The 17,739-nt window shown below is 44.0% G+C and overlaps 1 protein-coding gene across 26 annotated transcripts in view; it reads right to left on the reverse strand.

Annotated features, from left to right (window-relative positions):
* LOC105470260 (kalirin RhoGEF kinase) overlaps positions 1–17,739 on the reverse strand; it is a 700,354-nt gene that overhangs the window by 638,339 nt on the left and 44,276 nt on the right. For 4 of the 26 annotated variants that reach the window (XM_071089187.1, XM_071089218.1, XM_071089209.1 and 1 more), the window contains exon 1: positions 7–4,766. The exons of 18 other annotated variants lie outside the window; for them this stretch is intronic. In XM_071089187.1, coding sequence (XP_070945288.1) covers positions 7–73 — 67 coding nt within the window. In that variant the 5' untranslated portion in view covers positions 74–4,766. Of the gene's footprint in view, positions 1–6; positions 4,774–17,739 lie in introns of those variants that run through there. 4 more of the 26 variants (XM_071089146.1, XM_071089141.1, XM_071089142.1 and 1 more) reach the window with 3 other exon arrangements.

Here is a 17,739-nt window from a genome sequence, read left to right on the forward strand (position 1 = left end):
GGATACCTCGATCCAGCAGCCGGAGCAAGCGGAGATACCAGAGATACCACTGGTCCCAGAAGCGGTCCGTCATCCCACCCTGAACTCATCCTTCACAGCCAGTCCCCTCGGCAGAGCCTCATCCCACCACCGCTGACTCGAGGAGGCCGGAATCACTTGACGCTGGGCTCGCACACAGCCTGCTCTAAGCAAATGCCTGCCTGCAAAGACAGCCACCAGTCCTCCCACACAGAGGCTGACTGTGCCGGGAGCCGGTTTCACAGCAACAAAGGAACAAGTGCAGAACAACGCCGTGTGCAGACCGAGCCTGCCTGGACCCAAGGGGAGGTCGGAGATGCGTGGGAGGGAGTCAGGAAGGGCTTTCGCAAAGACGCGAGGTTTGCAGTGGTCTTGAGAATGAAACTCCACAGTCAAGTCCATGTGTTAAATTTTTTTCCAGCATCTCCTGCCATCCTGGCTTCCATGCCTCCCACACCAGAGGCCAGTGGCTCCTCCAGTAGAATGTGGGATGGGAAGCCAGAAGCTCAGCCATTTTGGACTTTGAGGCCAGTCCAGGAGCCCGGGAGCCTTACTGCCTCACTGCCTCACTGCCTCACTGCCTCACTGCCTCACTGCCGGGACCACCGGCTCTCCTTGCCCAAGACTGCAGGACTTGCATGACTAGTAAAAGGCCACAGATCCTTTTTTCCTACGTCCCTTCATGGAACCTTTGTTATAGTAGAGACAGCATGGGCTCTGAAGCATGGGCTCTATAGTAGAGACAGTCATGGGTCCAAATCCTGGTTGCCACTTAATACTTGCCTGGCCTCGATGAAGTTATTCAGCTCCCTGTGCCTCAGCTTCCTCCTCTGTAAACCAGAGAGAACAGTATTTGTGAGCCTCAAAGCAAAAGAATATGTTTCTGGTGTCGCACCTGGTAGATACTGGTAGATACGAGGTTCTCCCTTACCTCTCAACCCCTCTCCCTCTTGCCAGACTCTCAATTCCCCACACGTTCATGCATCCCACGGTTTTCTATCCCAGGCCTTTGCTCCTGCTCTTCCTGCCAGTAGCATGCTCTCCCCACTTTCCTACCTCATCATGGCCAAATGCTCCTAATTTTTCCAACAAATAACTCAAATGCCACAGAATCCAGGCAGACTTCCCTGATCTTCCTTCCTTTATATTTTATTTTTTTCATTCCACCTTCTCCTTTGTATATGACTCTTCTTCCTTACTTACCCATAAACTCCATGAAGGTAGGATCTGCTTTTTAATCATCTTTGTGTCCCTCAAAGAACACTGAACTTCGCAATTACTCAAGTAATTACTAACTGGACAAATGAACGTGCAAGGGCATCTGAGTCCCCAATACAATGTTGTTTTCAAGGCAAGGAGAAGAGTAAGCTGCAGAGACCTCAGCCCCTGGGCATTGTCTAAGGCCTTTGGGGCATGACGGGGTGCCCAGTCCTTGCCCCACACACAGCCCGTCTTACAGTGGGCCAGCCTGTGACCCAGGTGACTGGGAGTGCTGCTCACTGAAATGAAACCTGAGGAGTCCCCAGGTCTAGGAAGACCTTGTTCTCCAAGCCTAAAAACTACCCAACAGCCATCTGCACATTCATCACAGCTCTGTGCAGCTTAGGCCATGCCAGCAATGCCTTCTCACTGTCCTAGCAGAAATGGTGGTCTCCAGGCCTCCTGGTCTCCATCAGGCAACTGGCAGGCATGTCTCCCTCGGCACCAGCTCTTCCTTGGAACTTATACCTCCAAGATGAGACAGGCTGTCGATTTCTGAAGAACTCAGACCTGGGAGGACACACGTCCAGGGGGTAGAAGCCAGGAGGGAGAGGGAGAAAGCTAGCAGAGCCACAACCTCCACCGCCTGCCCCTGCCCCCCAGATGCTTTGTGGTTTCTTCTTAAAGGGCAGCATTGGGTCTCGGCAGAGATATCACCACCCAAGAAGCTACCTCTCAGGCTCTGTTAGCATTATTTTCTTATTACCCTAAATGGACAAGACTCCAGTGTGTAGTTAACACAAGAATGCAAACCCCTCCTCCTCCCTCCAGAGAGAAGTAACCTGGTGTTCTGCCCTTCACAAATAACAAGAATTCATCGCTCACGTGTGGCCAGTACTTTTTCGTTCACAAAGTACTTTCATAACTGTCATCTCCCGCTTGCCCTGCAAGGTCTGTAGGATGGGAATCACTTTCTCCAGTATACAGAAGAGAAAACCCATGTTCCACAAGATTAAATAACTTGTTTAAGGTCAGGTAACTCGTAGGTGCCCATCTGTCTCCTTCCTGAGAGTTTCAGGGGCGCTAAGAGATTCCTGGGAAATTGTGACATGTTTCACTAAGATATGGCAGCCCTCCAGTAGGGGAGGACCTGGGGAAACATGGCTGTTTCCTAACAGGAACCCTGAGGGAGGCCCCTCCAGGGCGGCGCTGACATGCCATGGGCACAGATTGAGTGGAGGGTCCAAATGTGGCCACTTATTAACTAAGGGCTTTTTATCTTTTTCTTTGGCCCTTGACTTATAACTGCAGAGAGAGTGCATCTCCAAATAAGAATGCCAAAAAGACTTTTTCTAACACAACTTGGGAGAAATCTGAAACGGGAGGCTCCCATCGTGGCAGGAGACCTAGACAGAGAGGGGCAGGGGAAGAGCATCTGACTATGAGGCTGAAAGTCCCAGAGAGTGCCCTAACGGTGCTAGTGCTACAAGTCTCATTCTTGGGGCTGGAGAAAGAAGCTGGCCCTGTTCCCCTCCCTCCAGTAATCAAGGGCAAAACAGTCCACACAGTCTCATTTGCAGAGGAAAAGGGAATAAAGACTGTCAAGAATAATATGGGTGCAAGCACTTCCCCCGCAAACAGACCTAAGAACATAAGCAATGCCCATCGGGTCAGCCCCAGGGTGAACCCATTCAGCCCGGAGTTTTACTCAAGATTGGCTTCAACCCATCAAGCTGGGCTCCTTGGAGCTCCCCAGCCCACCACTGCGCATTTCTTCATCTCCCACAGAGCCTCCTAAGTCTTACTTGAAATGTAGCCCCTCCAGAAGTTGAATAAAATGTTCCAAGAGACTGTCAGCATTGCCATTTAACTGCAGTGCAATTAGAAAGGATATTGGCCAGGACACAGCCTTATTAGTAGGTTTTTGTTGTTGTTTTTGTTTTGTCTTATACAATGCTTCCACAGTGGCTCCTTCTTTCCTCATGGTCAAAGCAAGCACAGCTATTCCCTTTGGCATGTTTCCTCCAGCCCACCCAGCTGGCTATAGAGACATGTTTTCCAGGGTCAGGCAGTGTCACCAGGCCAGCAACAGCCCATCCACTCCAGAGGGCCGATGCCCATCCGGAGGTTCAGCAGTTATTTGATATCACAACATGGATGTGTTCCTTTCTCTTCGATGTTCCTTCTTCTTTCCTTGGCACTGTTCTTTCTCCCTCTCTTCACCCACCCCAACTTGAAAACACTGTGTTCCCAATCAGATAAAGCCAGCACAAGTGTATGGAGCAGAAGGCAAGCAGTACGGAGGGAGGAGAGATCCAGCCACATCTCAAATCTTTCCCACTCATCTCCTGGGACAACAATGGCCACTGTTCCCTCAGCAGCACTGACCCAACTCCTCAGACACATGGACCTATCTGGCAAGTGAAGGCAACACAGGAGGTAGCATAGTTGCTGGTATCTGCAAACCAAAGTGAAGACCATCCACAGACATACTGATCTGCCCCAGGAAGCAGGCTCCACCCAGCTACCATTTTGCCCTGCAAGCTGTGCTTCAGTTGTAACATGAATCAAACACTCCAGTAGAGAGCATCCTCAGCCACCTCCCACACCACTTCTGCCCCCTTGGCGATTAGCGCCCAAGTGGTGGAGTGGAGCCCGGGGCAACACATTCTCACGGATGCCATTTCAAGGGTGGCTTGGACCCCTGCCAGTCTCTCCCATGAGTTTAGTGTCCCTAGGTGAACGGGCTTCTTAGGTCCACACCTGAGGACAGTATCTACAGCCAGTATCACCTAGACACTGAAATTCAAGTCCACCCCTCCCAAGAGGCCCTTTCCAGCTAACCTCACACATTCTCTATCTCAGAGGTTCTCAAAGTTTAATGGGCAGCAGAATCACCTTAGAGGATTGGTTATCCATGCAGATAACGAGGCCTCATTCCCAGAGGCCTGCATTTTTAACAAGCTCCCCAGAGAGTTCTGCGATGGTGATCCATCCACTTCAGTCCCTGCTCTCTTCTCCTACCCCCAGCACTGGCTTCGTGTCACTATCTTGAATTCTAGTGTGTACCCCACCTCCCCCAACACCCTGAGAGTCCAGTAGGGAGGGAGAGTCTGAGTCCCCCATTAGAGCATGCTCACCTGGAAGGCAGAGGGGCCTCTCTCCTTTCAAGGCCTAGTAGAGGGCCCCACATGGAGGGGTGAGAAGCTGCCAGCCAGGAGGCTGAGAAATCAGCCTTGCCTCTCCACAGGCTCCAGAAAGCCTTCGTTCTGCCACAGTTCCACTGCACATCTGTACAACGGCTTTAAATGTCACCTCAAATATCAGGCCAGGCAGCAGGAGGGAAAGGCAGAAGCTAATTATTCTGCCTTGCCTCGGCTTTTGTGTAGCTTTCACCTGGCTCACCTCCGACCTCTGCTGAGGATCTTTAACTCTGCCTTGGCTGAGGCATGGCCAGCTCATGGAAGACAACCTTTCACTGCCCTGGGCTCTAAACCACCTTGTTAAGTGGTGAAAACCTGACCCCTCCTTACTGCTTCTCTGAGGGTTCTAGTTCCCCCAGCAGTCAATAGAACCCCCAGGTTGCACTGAATCTCTAACACAGCATGCCACCCCAATACCCCCCAATGCCCACCCAAGAGCCAGTCCCCTCTCCTCCTTCATGACCTTACGAAGCTTATCTATCCTGGGCCCCATGCCCTCTCCATTAAGTCCTGTGAAAAGTACCATGACAACTTCATCCCATCCAAGGTATTTATGATGACAGCTTAATATTTAGGCCCTCAGGAAATATTCCTATTTTGGCAAAAGATAAAGCCTACGTCAAAGGAAGGCATAGAGGAGTGCAGGCCTTAGGTAAGCAGTGGTGGGGGTGGATATCTGCAGTCAGGGAGCAGAGTCCATGACTCCCTTCCCTAGGTCTTCACAGGCATGTCCCTGTGAGGCCATCCCAATGAAGTCAATCACGGAAGTTGGTGCTCCTTCCATCCTCCCTCACTGCCCTGACCTCCCATTTCCTACTCAGCATGAACACCTGGTTGGCTGCCTTCCCCAAGGCACCTACATTGCAAAGGAGTTCTTGAGGGAAAAAAAAAAAAAAAAGCTGGTAAATATTTGGAGAGACCCTCTCAGAACTGATCCATGAGCCTCTGCAATCCAGAGTTCACTATTACCTCCTCTGTTTCCCTTGCAGCCAGTCACACAGTTCCTCCATCTCATTTCCACCAAGAGTCATTTCTCTGCCCATCAAAGGAGGTAGTGTTACTTCATGGCTGACAGGAGACCGTTCACCCCTCAGGAGGTCTGGCTTCTCTTAAATGTTCCTCACATCTCTCAGTCCCTGAGGTCACCATCAGAGAATCAGGAAGCTAAGTTGCCAGTCACCACAGCTGAAGCCTCACTCCTTAGGCCAGGCGGAGCCCTCCTGTGAACCTCTACCTGCTCTCTCCATCCCATGCCCTTCTCCATCCCCTCCAGGAACTTTTCCAGATAGCCCCCCTCAAGCAGGTCTGCCCAGTAAAATCAGGCACCATACCATGAGGACTGGGACTGATAATAATGAATGTGAAGTTCAACCATATCAAAAGGAATCCAATGTATTGTCAAATAAATGCTAAATTTTGGTTAGCACATATCTAGAGCTCAACATTTTTTTTCTACTTAGTCCCTTTTTTGCTATAGTCCCTTGAGTATTTTTGTCTGTTTATGGAAAGTATATAATCTGTGTGTGTTACACAGGGCCACCCACTGTTAAATCAGAATATCTGACTCACCTGAATGCCCTGGCTCCCTACATACATACACATTGAGCTGGATAATGAAATTACTTGCACACTAGCCAATGTGAATTCTCTCTTCCTTGGTTCTTATTTTCAAAAAGAAAAAATAAAACTATTTGCAAAGATCACCTTACTTTTCAACAAATGAACTCTGCTTATGGTTCTTAAAAATAATTGAGTCTCATAAATTCTATAAACCTTTTTATACCTTCTGTACCATTAATTTGCAAGCCTTTGAGGTACTGGGAAAGGGCTGAGGCTTTGGAATAACTTCCCACATCTCAGTTTCTTCATCTTTTGAATGAAGATAAGACTAATCCCATAAAACTTGAACTTTTCATGAGGAAAAGACAAAACAGCATATAAAATCCAAAGCACTACACTTAATACATAGTGGATACTTCATAAAGGTTAGTGCATTCTCCTGCAACAAAAACAAGCTCAGGTCACGCTGAAATTCTCAATTCATGGGACCAGAGTTAAGAGTCAAGTCACTGCTCCAAGTTTCCCAGGCTTCTCTACCTGCCCTTCAGGAGGGGGCAGATTCTTAGAGCTTACATTTCCTCTAATTCCTGTGACACTCTCCTTCCCTCACTAGGGAAATGAAAATGTCCAGCTGCCCCAACTCATCTGATCTCCTCTTTCTGACACAGGTTGGAAAGTCCACTGGAGATTCAATTATGAAAACTATTTTGACTATACCTTGTGACACACGTGGATGACCCTCAGCACTGGGGAGAAGAGAAACAATACAAAGTTCCCGATGGACCATCAGCATAGTGAACAGCAATTATTTGGCATCCCGAAAAGTCCATCAATCCTGGCCTCACGTCATGCACTCAATAAAGCCTAAAGATATTCATGGAAAAAAAAAAACTATAAAACTTCAAGAAGAAAAATTTTTATAGTCTTAGGGTGGGATGGTTTTCCTAAGCAAGACACAAAACTCAGTATATTGGCTTATATACACATTTTTAAAAATTTTTTGAAGGATATACAAATCACCAAAGGAGAACAGGAGGCTGAAGAATAGTAGTTAGAAGGATAACCTTTTACTGTAAATCATCTTACACATTTTAAATTTTGACCCTTGGACTGTATCACCTAACTCTTTAAAAGACATTTTAAAATAATGGAGTCAATAATAGATACAACTGTTCTTGGCGTCTAGCTGCTTTGTTGTGAGAAGGCTAAGCCACATGGAAAGGCCATGTGGAAGAGAACTACAGATGCTGGTTGAGACCCTCAGCTAGTCCCAGCCCCCTCCCAGCCACCAGAGGAAGCCCACCCTGGAGCTGCCAGCTATCCCAGCACCCCAACAGATACCACATGGAGCAGAAGAACTGCCTGGTAAGCCCCACAATTATGAGAATGATAAATTGATGCTCTAAGTGGCTAAGATTTGGGGTGGTTTGTTACAGTGTAATAGGTAACGAAACAGAGCCACTGGTGCATGCAGAGCAAAGTAAAGCCCCATGATTCAATGAGATCACCAAGGAGATGTTGAAAACAATTGTGCCTTCTTTCATCTAGAAGGCAAAAAGCATGGTTAGTCTCAGGACCACATCTATTTGTTAATAGCTTGCTCTCTACTCTTCTTAGAATTCTGAAGATGGGGTTGTCACAGAGGGTGTCTAATTAACATGCTTGTTTGAATTTTAAAAAGTGAAATTAGACTTTCTCTGACAGGAAGTAAGTATGTCTAATTTGGCTACTTGCTTTGACAATCAGATTTGCCTTTCCCGTTTCATATAAATCCATAGCTCCAAGATTTTGAAGAAAATGTGTTTAAAGCCTATTATAATATGCAACATGCTAGAAAATGTATTATTTGCAACCTTTAAACTCATGGTAAAAAAAAAATGTTTAGGTATCCACTTAAATGTGTGAAGGGGCATAAAGTTTTCAATATTCTTTTAGAGCATACAGAAGCAAAAAAAGTCTGATGCCCAATGAATGACAGTATACCTTCACAAAGAAACACTATGCAGCTATGAATAAAGAATGATGAGGCTTTCTGTGAATTGATATGAAAAGATGTTCAAGACATACTGTTGGGTTAAAAATGCAAAGCATAGAGCAGGATAGTTAGTATTCACCTGCTTTTGATCAGAAAGGAATAACATAAGTATGGATTCTGATTTGCTTATATTTATAAAAAGAAATACTGGGAGGGTTCCCAGTAAACTAATACTGATGGTTACCTATGGAAAAAGTGGCTTGGTAGACAGGTATATGGGTCACATAAAGACCTATTTATTTTGTACTAATTTTTGAACACTGTGAGTACATTATATTTTCATATATTTTAAGTCCTCACAGAATAAAATAGTAGATAAAATTGCAAAAACATGAACATTAAAAGATAATGCAGGAGGTAAATATTTGCCATGGTTGCAACAATAAATTATACAAAGGGTTAATATCTCTAATTTACAAAAAGTTCCTAGAAACCATTAAGAAAAAGTTAACAACCTGGTATAAAAATAAGTAAAGATTACGAACAGGCAACCCACAGATGAGGAAATATAAATGATTGATAAAAAGTAAAAAGAGGTTGACCATTACTAATGATGAAGGAAATGCAAATAAGCAATAACAGCATGCCACATTTTACCTATAAGATTGCCCCCAGCAAAACACACACACACACACACATACACACACACACAACAAAACAACCAACCTAGTAGGAGACTAAATTGATATAATATTCTTCCAAGTCAATTTGGCAGTACAATCAACAATTCTAAAGTATATAGCCTTCAACCTAGCAATTCTTCTAAGATTCTCACCTACTGAAATATCTGTACTTATACACACATTGCAGTGTATTCTATAATAGAAAAAAATAAAAAGGAAAGAAAAAACCTAAATGTCCCACAATAAGGAACTAATAAGATAAATTATGACACAGCTTACATTATACTTAGAAACCATTAACAAAAGCAAGCAGTTTTATATGTAGTAACATGAAAGGGTTCCATGATCTATTATTGAATGAAAGGGTTCCGTGATCTATTATTGAAGGAAAGGATATGATTTGTGAAATAATTGGAAACAATTCTTATTATCCCACTTTTTGTGAAAATAGATAAATAAATATATATATACACACTATCAGTATGTATTTCACTATGCATAGAAGAGTTCTAGTAGTACATATATATATATATACACACCAAACTATTAACAGTAGTTATCCCTGAAGAATGAAGAAAGGTAGTTAGAGAATTGTGTTTTATAAAATTTTATGTTGTTACAATTTTTTAACTATAAGCACTTGTTACTCTGGTAATTTTCAAAGCATTTAAATATTGAAGCTGCTACTAAAGTAGCAGCTCAAATCTTTTCTGAAAAAGGAGGTGCTCCTCAGGGCCACGGCAGCAATTTCCTTCTCTACCCCCTACTCATAAGGTCTAGAATATGAAATTGTCTTCAGAGAACCCACAGGTCACAGTAAAAAATTCACCAGACTTATCCACCTGTTCAAGTGACTGGCAGATAGAGTTCCACCACTATATCATGAGAAAATGCTATTCATTCCCCACTTTGTTCCACATCCCTTACTTACCACAAGAGTCATGATGGGTTCTCCATAACAAGCATTCAGGAAGAACCTCAACTCCTCTCAAACCATTCATTTATCAGCCACTTAGACACCTTATGGGATTTTGGTCAGCAATGGAAACTATGTTGCATCTCAAGTTCCAGCTCTAACCAAAGGGCAGTGACTGTCCAGAGTTTTGTGTGGAAGATTATGCGGCTACTTACAGGATAGATGGGGAAAGAATGGCGCCATCAATTAGTGATGTCTGCCAAAGACAGGCAGGAAGGCAGGAAGAATTGTAATACACAGGCTTTCAAGTCAGCCATCCCTGCCCTTGTACAATGGGCTCTGACTCCCCAAACCTCAGGCTTTAAAACTTGCCATCTCTACTTAGAGTTTTATGCATCAGGTGGGGGAAGCTGAAGGTGGTGGGAGGTGGCACAGGGTAAAGTAAGGTGAAAGCTGACTGTGACTGTGTCATTATGTGGTACGTCTATCGGAAGACTGTAAAGATGTGGGGTGTTTGAGGAAAGCGAAGGGGGCCCTCACAGGTGGAGCTGTGGCTCCAAACAGCTGCATATGGAAGACTCTGAACATCTGGTTGCAGTGCTGGTCTGAGGTAAGCCCTGAGCCTGGATTCCATCTGTCACGTCTTACTGAGCTCCTTATCCCAAAGACTCAGCAATTGTGCCCATGTAAGAAACATGCCTTTCACAATTTTGAAACCTCCAAGTGCCCTGTTAATTGGCAATCCACTCATATTCCCATAACCAAAAACAGAAAAAAGAAGCCAAAGCCAAAAAAATCCCAGAACTTCACGTGTTGTAACTAAAAACACTCAATAAACAAAGCCAGTCCTTGGGCTCCCTTGGGGAGTAATTGTCTAAGCATGCTTCTTTCTTTCAGCTGGTGAGAGAGACAGACGTGCTAAAACTGTATGGAGCTCATCTTGAAAGCATTAATTTTTCCAAACACTGATGTGCAACTCGTGCTTTTCCTGAGCAAGTGGCAGCAGGCAGTGAGGAGGCTGCTGAGGACACCCCTCCGTGCTGGGTCTGACTGTAGCAGCAACAGGGATTCAGAGGAAGTGGTCATACTGAAGCCTGGGGGAAAGTTGGGAATTTGGAAGTCAGAGGCCAAGGCCCAGCCACCATGACCTGTCACAGGGAGGGGCTGCACAACGTTCGTGCACTAAAGACTCGGGGTTGGATTACCATTTACAAACTGGAAGGAAAGAAAGCAGAACCAATGCCTTAACCCCCTTTCAGGCCCACTCCCTCGGGGCCAAGTTGGCAATCAACCAAACTATTCTTCCTCACAGCCTGTAGCTCCAACAACCACACACAGTGGCGAAGCACCAGTAGAGGTCGGCCATTTCTGGGTATTGGTCTTTAAACCATTTTCCTCCTTCTCCCCATTTAGGGATGGGAATCTGCAGTGAAGAATGTGATTTGGTCATCCAGTTAAACTGTTGTTTGAGCCCCAAGTCCCTTCTCACTAGGAGGTCAGGGGCACCCTCCCTGCAGCCTGTTCACATAGGATGAGACACAACAAAACCATCTACTGAGGCAAGGAATCTCATCGTCTGCCTGACAAATACAGACTCAACAATCAGGATATGCCACGAGTTCTGTCAGTCTTAACAAGACAATTTCCAAGTTGATTGCTACCACAAGGCCCATGCATATCTAACCGCATGCCAGGATTCTCACTGGGAATCAGTGCTACACACACACAGGCATAATAATTGTTTTGTCACCACCAAGGCTCCGCAGCCAACTCCCTTCAAATGCCAATTCTAACAGTTGTGTGAGATCAGTCAAATTACTAAACTTCTTTGTGCCTCCGTTTTCTGTAAAATGGGGATGATAATAGTATTTAAATAACTTCATAAATTTAAGGGGCTTAGAATAATATCTGGCACACAGAAAGCATTGTATATGTGTTTATGATTATCATTATGTCGTCAGCCTTCACATTTCCATGCCAAGCTATCTCTTCCCTTTGGATCCCTGCATATGCTCTTCCTAGGCATGGAACACTGTTTCCCATCCTGCCTTCATCTAGCTATCTGCGCTAATTCTTCAGGTCTCTAGGAAGCCTTCCTGGCCAACTCAGCTGGGCCAGCCACCCCTGCATCTGCGCCCACCACATCCTGTACCTTTTCAACACCATATTAGTGTCCCCATATTATCATCTGTCTTCCCAACCAGGTCCTGTTCATTGGTGTATCCCTAGCGCCTGGCATGGAGAAGTCACTCAATAAATATGTGCTGAATAAATGAATGGGGAATAGATGAAGGGCAGCTTTCATTCACTCAACAAGCATTTACTAAGTGCCTACAAGATGTCACACCCTGGACGATGCCTGGAAATACATGAAGGAACAGAACACCAAGGCTGCTCTCTAAGAGCTCACAGAGTTTCTGCCTCCTAGCAGTAATTCAAGAAAAAAGTGGAGGTGGGTTAACCCTGCCCAAGGCAGGGGGTCAATCAAGTACCAGAAGGAAGGGGTGCTCTCAGAGGGGAATACAGGTTTACCTAGGATAGGTCTGTTTAACTGGAAACAAGCAGCAGAAGCTTTGATTCTGTTTATCATGCCTGCGTGTGAAGAATCGATGTAGCTTTGCACTGATGAAAAATAAAAGGTGGACTCTTCTTTATTATAAGGGTGGTTTATTTACCCAAGCATCCATCTAACTCTTTCAAGAGAAACACTGGTTAGTTCATTGCATTCATGTTGTCTGCAGACTATTTTTACCACACTGTAAACTCGTCTGAACTGAAGTCACTGTTTGTCATGATCATATAGTTTATATCCTACCCCACGGCTGCCTTCCATCAGCACCAAGCACCTAACGTAGTGCCCAAAGTAAAGGGACACTGCAGAGTGCAAAAGGGGCACAATTCACTCGTTTGGTATCACTTCCCTTCTGCATTCCTCACCATGTTTTTTAGCTTTGTTAAAGAAGTATTTGTTGTTTCCTCTACTTTTCTGAAGCAGAACTGGCACCACCACCACCTCACCCCCCAAATAAAGCCAGCTGTGGGATTCTGAAGAAGAGTTACTTGGCTGTAGCTTTGCCAGAGCGATAGCTCAGGCCCATTGAAGGAAAAAATGGGAAACAGAATTTCTACTTATAGTAAGAAAAAGTTGGAGCAACTTTTCCCTTGGAGATTACATCAAAGATACTTGAGGTTATATTTTCCATACTAGTTGCCCTAAAAATGAGGGAACACAAGAACTTTTCCTCAATGAAGAATCCAAGCCTGGCTACCTACAGAAGGGCAATGGTGCTGCCAAACCCCAGCCTGGGAAGCCATGCAGCCTGATGTAATTGCAGCTGGGCATCCAGGGACAGCCACAGTGCCTCCATACTGCACCACCCACCCAGAACCCCAGGACCACAGTCTCACCTTCACTACCATTTTGAGGGTCATCTGTGGCATGTCTTATAACAAGTTTCTAAGCTAGATAAAAGTAAGTTAGAATTACCTGCTTATCACTTCTATTCTTTTTATGATGATACAAAGCAAGCCAGTAAGGCTGTGACTCAGGGGAAGTCCTTTTACCATGTTTACAGAGACAATTTTGTGAGGATAACTACGTGTCAAGGCACACATATGTGCACTAGGCCTGTGGATATCTGTGTGAGGATGCCTCTGTTTTTTGTTTGTTTTTATTTTGGGGTTGTTCTTTGTTTGCCTGTTTTTTCTGAGACAGGGCATCATTCTGTCGCCCAGGCTGGAGTGCAGTGGCTTGATCTTGGTTCTCTTTCAGGCTCAAGGGATCCTCCCACCTCGGCCTCCTGAGTAGCTGGACTACAGGTGTGTGCCACCACATCTAGCTAATTTATGTATTTTTTGTAGAAACGATGTCTCCCTATGTTGTCCAGTCTGGTCTTGAACTCCTAGGTTCAAGCGATCTGCCTGCTTCAGCCTCCCAAAGTGGTGGAATTACAGGCGTGAGGCACTGTGCCCAGCTCCTTTACCTCTGTTATGCTATGATGGGGCGGGACAAATTACCTGAATAACATTGGAAATATAACCCATGAGCTTGTCACTAAAGCAGCTATGTCTCAGCCATCAGACAGTTTCCCTGGGAGAGCAACTAGACTGAGAACATATAGGTAAGACAGGCAACTGAGAGGGCACAGCTGATTTTTTCTTGATGTCTTTGAGACTGAATACACTCTTGCATGGAGGTACATAAACACATTGCTCATTAAAGTGTTACCAGGATCTATCTTAAATAACACGTGCCCGGGAGCAATGTGTGCTGTTCTCAATTCCCTCCACGACAGTCCTGCTACAGTAGACAGGAGAATGTCATAGAAAGTGAGTCTGGATTTCTGCTAAGCCTTTTACAAATGTCCTCCATGAAATTCTTGTATATAAGATGGTGAAAAATGAATGGGATGAGTATATAGTTGGATAGAATTGCTGTAGATAAACTGCACGGACCAAAGTGTTTGTTAGGAGAATATAGTGAGCTTTAGGTGGAATGCAGGTCTCTGGTGATGGCCACAGAGCTCCTCCCTTAAATGTTGTATTTGACTTTTAAAACAATCACTTCCTTAGATCAGATCAAAGATATGCTTATACTATGGGCAGATGATGCAAAACTGCTATAGTGGGCTTAATATTATAATAGATGACCAAAATCAAGATGTAAAATTATCTGGGCAGATTCGAACACTAGGTCAAAATTAACAAGGGCAAATTTCATGTCTGAGATCTACATTTTAAAATAAACATATATGTATCACTCACCCAGTCTTTCGTACCTACCCTAAAGAAGCACTTGCACATGTGTACAAGGAGATGCTGCTTATGATGATTTTAAAAACCAGAAATAATCGAAGAATTGCTAAGAAAACTACAGAATATCCACACTGCAAAATATACTATGCAGAAGATTTCCAGGACATGTTGCATGCAGAAAACTTGCAAAATGATATGTTAACCTCAAACACACATACACAAATTTACACATTTCTGCTGATATCTATCTATCTATGTAAATGCACAGAAAGGTCTGGAAGGACCCCTAATAACTAGTATCAGGATCTGCCTCCAAAGAGAAACTGAGTTGGTACAGAGTTAAAAAGGGTTTGGCTTTACGAGTAACCTCTGAAATTCAGAATGTATTTGTGTTAAACTTGTATAATTAAGCTTTCTTTTTAAAGTACAGCCTTGCTTTTAGCTTTTTTTAAAAAAAGTTTTACAATGCGGGAAAGGATACAAATTCTTGGGCTTTCAGTTACCACAAACCTAAGAGGAGTCAGCATTGTGGAAAGACTACAGAAAGCTAACTCATACTATCCAGAATGTGTTAGAAGTTCAGTGTTCAGACAGCCTGCAGGTACTAGAGTTCACTAAGCTGATCATGTCTGGAACACTGGGTTGGATCCAATTCTGGCAGCAGGAACATTGGCAACATAGAATGCAACTAGAGGAAAGAAATGCTATGGGGATTCTGAAAAGCATGATGTCAGAATAATAAATATGGAACTATGACTGTTTAACCTGAAGACAAAAAGATTATGGGGGAAACAAACACATTCCTTCAAATATTTGAAGGCTTATTATGTAGATGAATCACTAAACTTATGAGTTTTTCCAGAGGTAAACATGAAGACAAATAAATACAAGTGACTTTTCTATTAAAAAATAAATAAAAAGAAAAAATATTCTAACTAACAAGAATGAATGACAAAATAGCCTGTCAGGCCAGATCATGAGCTCTCTGTCATTGGAGGTATTCAACTAAAATACTGTATATAAAAAGATGTTGGGTTTTATTAGAGTAAAAACTATGTAATCTTGAATATCTCCACAACTCTAATGTTCTATGATTCCATATTTTGACTGCAGAATCAATTTTCAATCAATGTATAGTCTCATCAATTCCAAATCCCCACAGGTGGTATACTCTACCACCAGGTGGCAGTAGATGCCTTGGGCTCTGGGTCCTAAATGTTAGGTGTGGTTAAAAAGCACAGTTTAATACCTTTAAAAATAAAATAATAAAATAAGAGAACAGAGTGCAAGCATTAAGCCAAGAAAGTAATCCCGTTTAAAGAAATATGTAAGTATCATTCATAATCTTTCTGATTATTCTATCACAATGATTCTTAATTCATTTGCTTTCCTCTTGTACATTTCTTTTGTACGGGGTCTACAGAGATGACCCCTTATCTTCTGTGGCCGCCTCTCTCTGGTGTCAAGTTTCCTGACTTATATACAGTTCCTCATCCCCAAGACTGTCCTTGATGCAAAAATCCCCTCGGCTTCCTCTGCAGCTGCAGATCATGTTTGCTCCCACAGTCTTTCTTCCCGACCCAAGAAGAACTATCTGTAGGGTCAGAAAACGCCCCAGCCTCTTCCTGCTCCTAGCCTTCCTGCTCTGTATCCACACAGCTGAAGCCACAAAACAAGCAAGCAACAAACAAAAACAGAATAGGCCCCACCCTGAAAGCATGAAAATATATGATTATCTTTTCCCAAAGAGAAGAGAATAATCTTCCACTCAGCTCTTAAAAGAGAAAACTTTCCATCTCCAGCCACAGCTGTTGGCTTGGTGTTCCTTAAAATTTGAATACAATCAACAACCCTTGTCCCAGTCCCTAGAAACCTTCGAATGTTAACAACTGCCTTGGTTGAGAGTGAGAGATCACTTCAGAAAACCTAGTACTAAGGAAGTATTTCTGTAAGTGCTTGCGAGTGAATGCAAATAAAACAAGATTTTTTAAACTGAGACTTAAAGCAATTTTACTATGTACCTGAGTCAAGGTTCTACTCATCTTTCTAGTCTCAGGTGAAAGACCTCTTCTTCTAGCAAGCCCTGGGGATGTTAGGACTATGTTTGTTGTCTCTGCTATGTGCTCCCATATCCTCCTCAGTGTCTCCCATCACAGCCCTGTACCTCCCCAACCACAGCCCTGCACCTGCCCTGTCACCATCCTTACCACGTGCATTATGGCCACTCTACCAGCCTGTTTCCCCATTACATGACAGGGCCTAGACTGTACCTGATGCTTTTACCTCTGAGCCCCTAAACACAGTAGGACCCAATAAATATCCATGAGGCTATTATAAATAAACACATTATCAATTAACTAATTCATATGGAACCCAACTCTAAGCAGCTGTTTCACTGAGGTAAATATCCATTCCACAAGCTTTGTGTCTCTTATGCCAGGTATAGTATAGAAGGAGTCAAACCCAGTTCCTGCCCTCAAACAACATACAGTTGAGTAAGGAAGTCAAGACAAGTACACAAATACCTATGGCACAAAATATATAATGGAGCACCACAAAAAGATGAATATTAGAGGATGGAAAAACAGGAGCAAAGGCACAGAGATCACCAAGTAGTTCACACTGGAGCTAAGCCTATGGGACAGGTAATACTGGGGGCAGAACCTAGAGGTCCTTAAATAATACCTTTGAGTAGTCGGTATATTCCAGGCTAACTGCTTTATATTCATGATCTCATTGATTCTTTGAAACAATTCTATGTAAAACCCCCTATCACAAAGAAGCAAATGGGTTCACAGAAGTCAAGAAAATTGCCCATTATGTCACAGTTGATAAGTGGCAGAGCTAGGATGCACACCCAGGCCAGCCTTATGACCATGGCAGCAATGCTGCAGTGCTTTGGAGCCTGGGATGCCAAGTTAAGGAGTTGCTACTTTATCCAGTGGGAGCTACTTGGAGCAGGAGCATGCCACAGTTCAAAGACTGTGCTTGGGAAGACGTATCAGACAGTAATGGGGAGAATAGATTGGGAGTCAGGTTTGAAGCCTATTGCAATAGTCCCAATGTTGTATCATTAAACTTCTGAACTGGAGAGTGGCAGTAGGACTGGCAAGGGGATTCAGAGCTGAGGAACTCCAGAGGAAGAGCGGGGACAATCAAGGATGATCCCAAGCTATGCACCTGAATGACTGGAAGGATGAGGATTTGGAAGTGGCTCTGCCTATGTGCATGCCATGGGAAAGAGTAGAAATTAATGGGTGACGGGAGACACTGAGGAGGATATGGGAGCACATAGCAGAGACAACAAACATAGTCCTAACATCCCCAGGGCTTGCTAGAAGAAGAGATCTTTCACCTGAGACTAGAAAGATGAGTAGAACCTTGACTCAGGTACATAGTAAAATTGCTTTAAGTTTCAGTTTAAAAAAT

Source organism: Macaca nemestrina, chromosome 2 (genome assembly GCF_043159975.1).
Source record: "Macaca nemestrina isolate mMacNem1 chromosome 2, mMacNem.hap1, whole genome shotgun sequence".
Classification (NCBI taxonomy): Eukaryota; Metazoa; Chordata; class Mammalia; order Primates; family Cercopithecidae; genus Macaca; species Macaca nemestrina.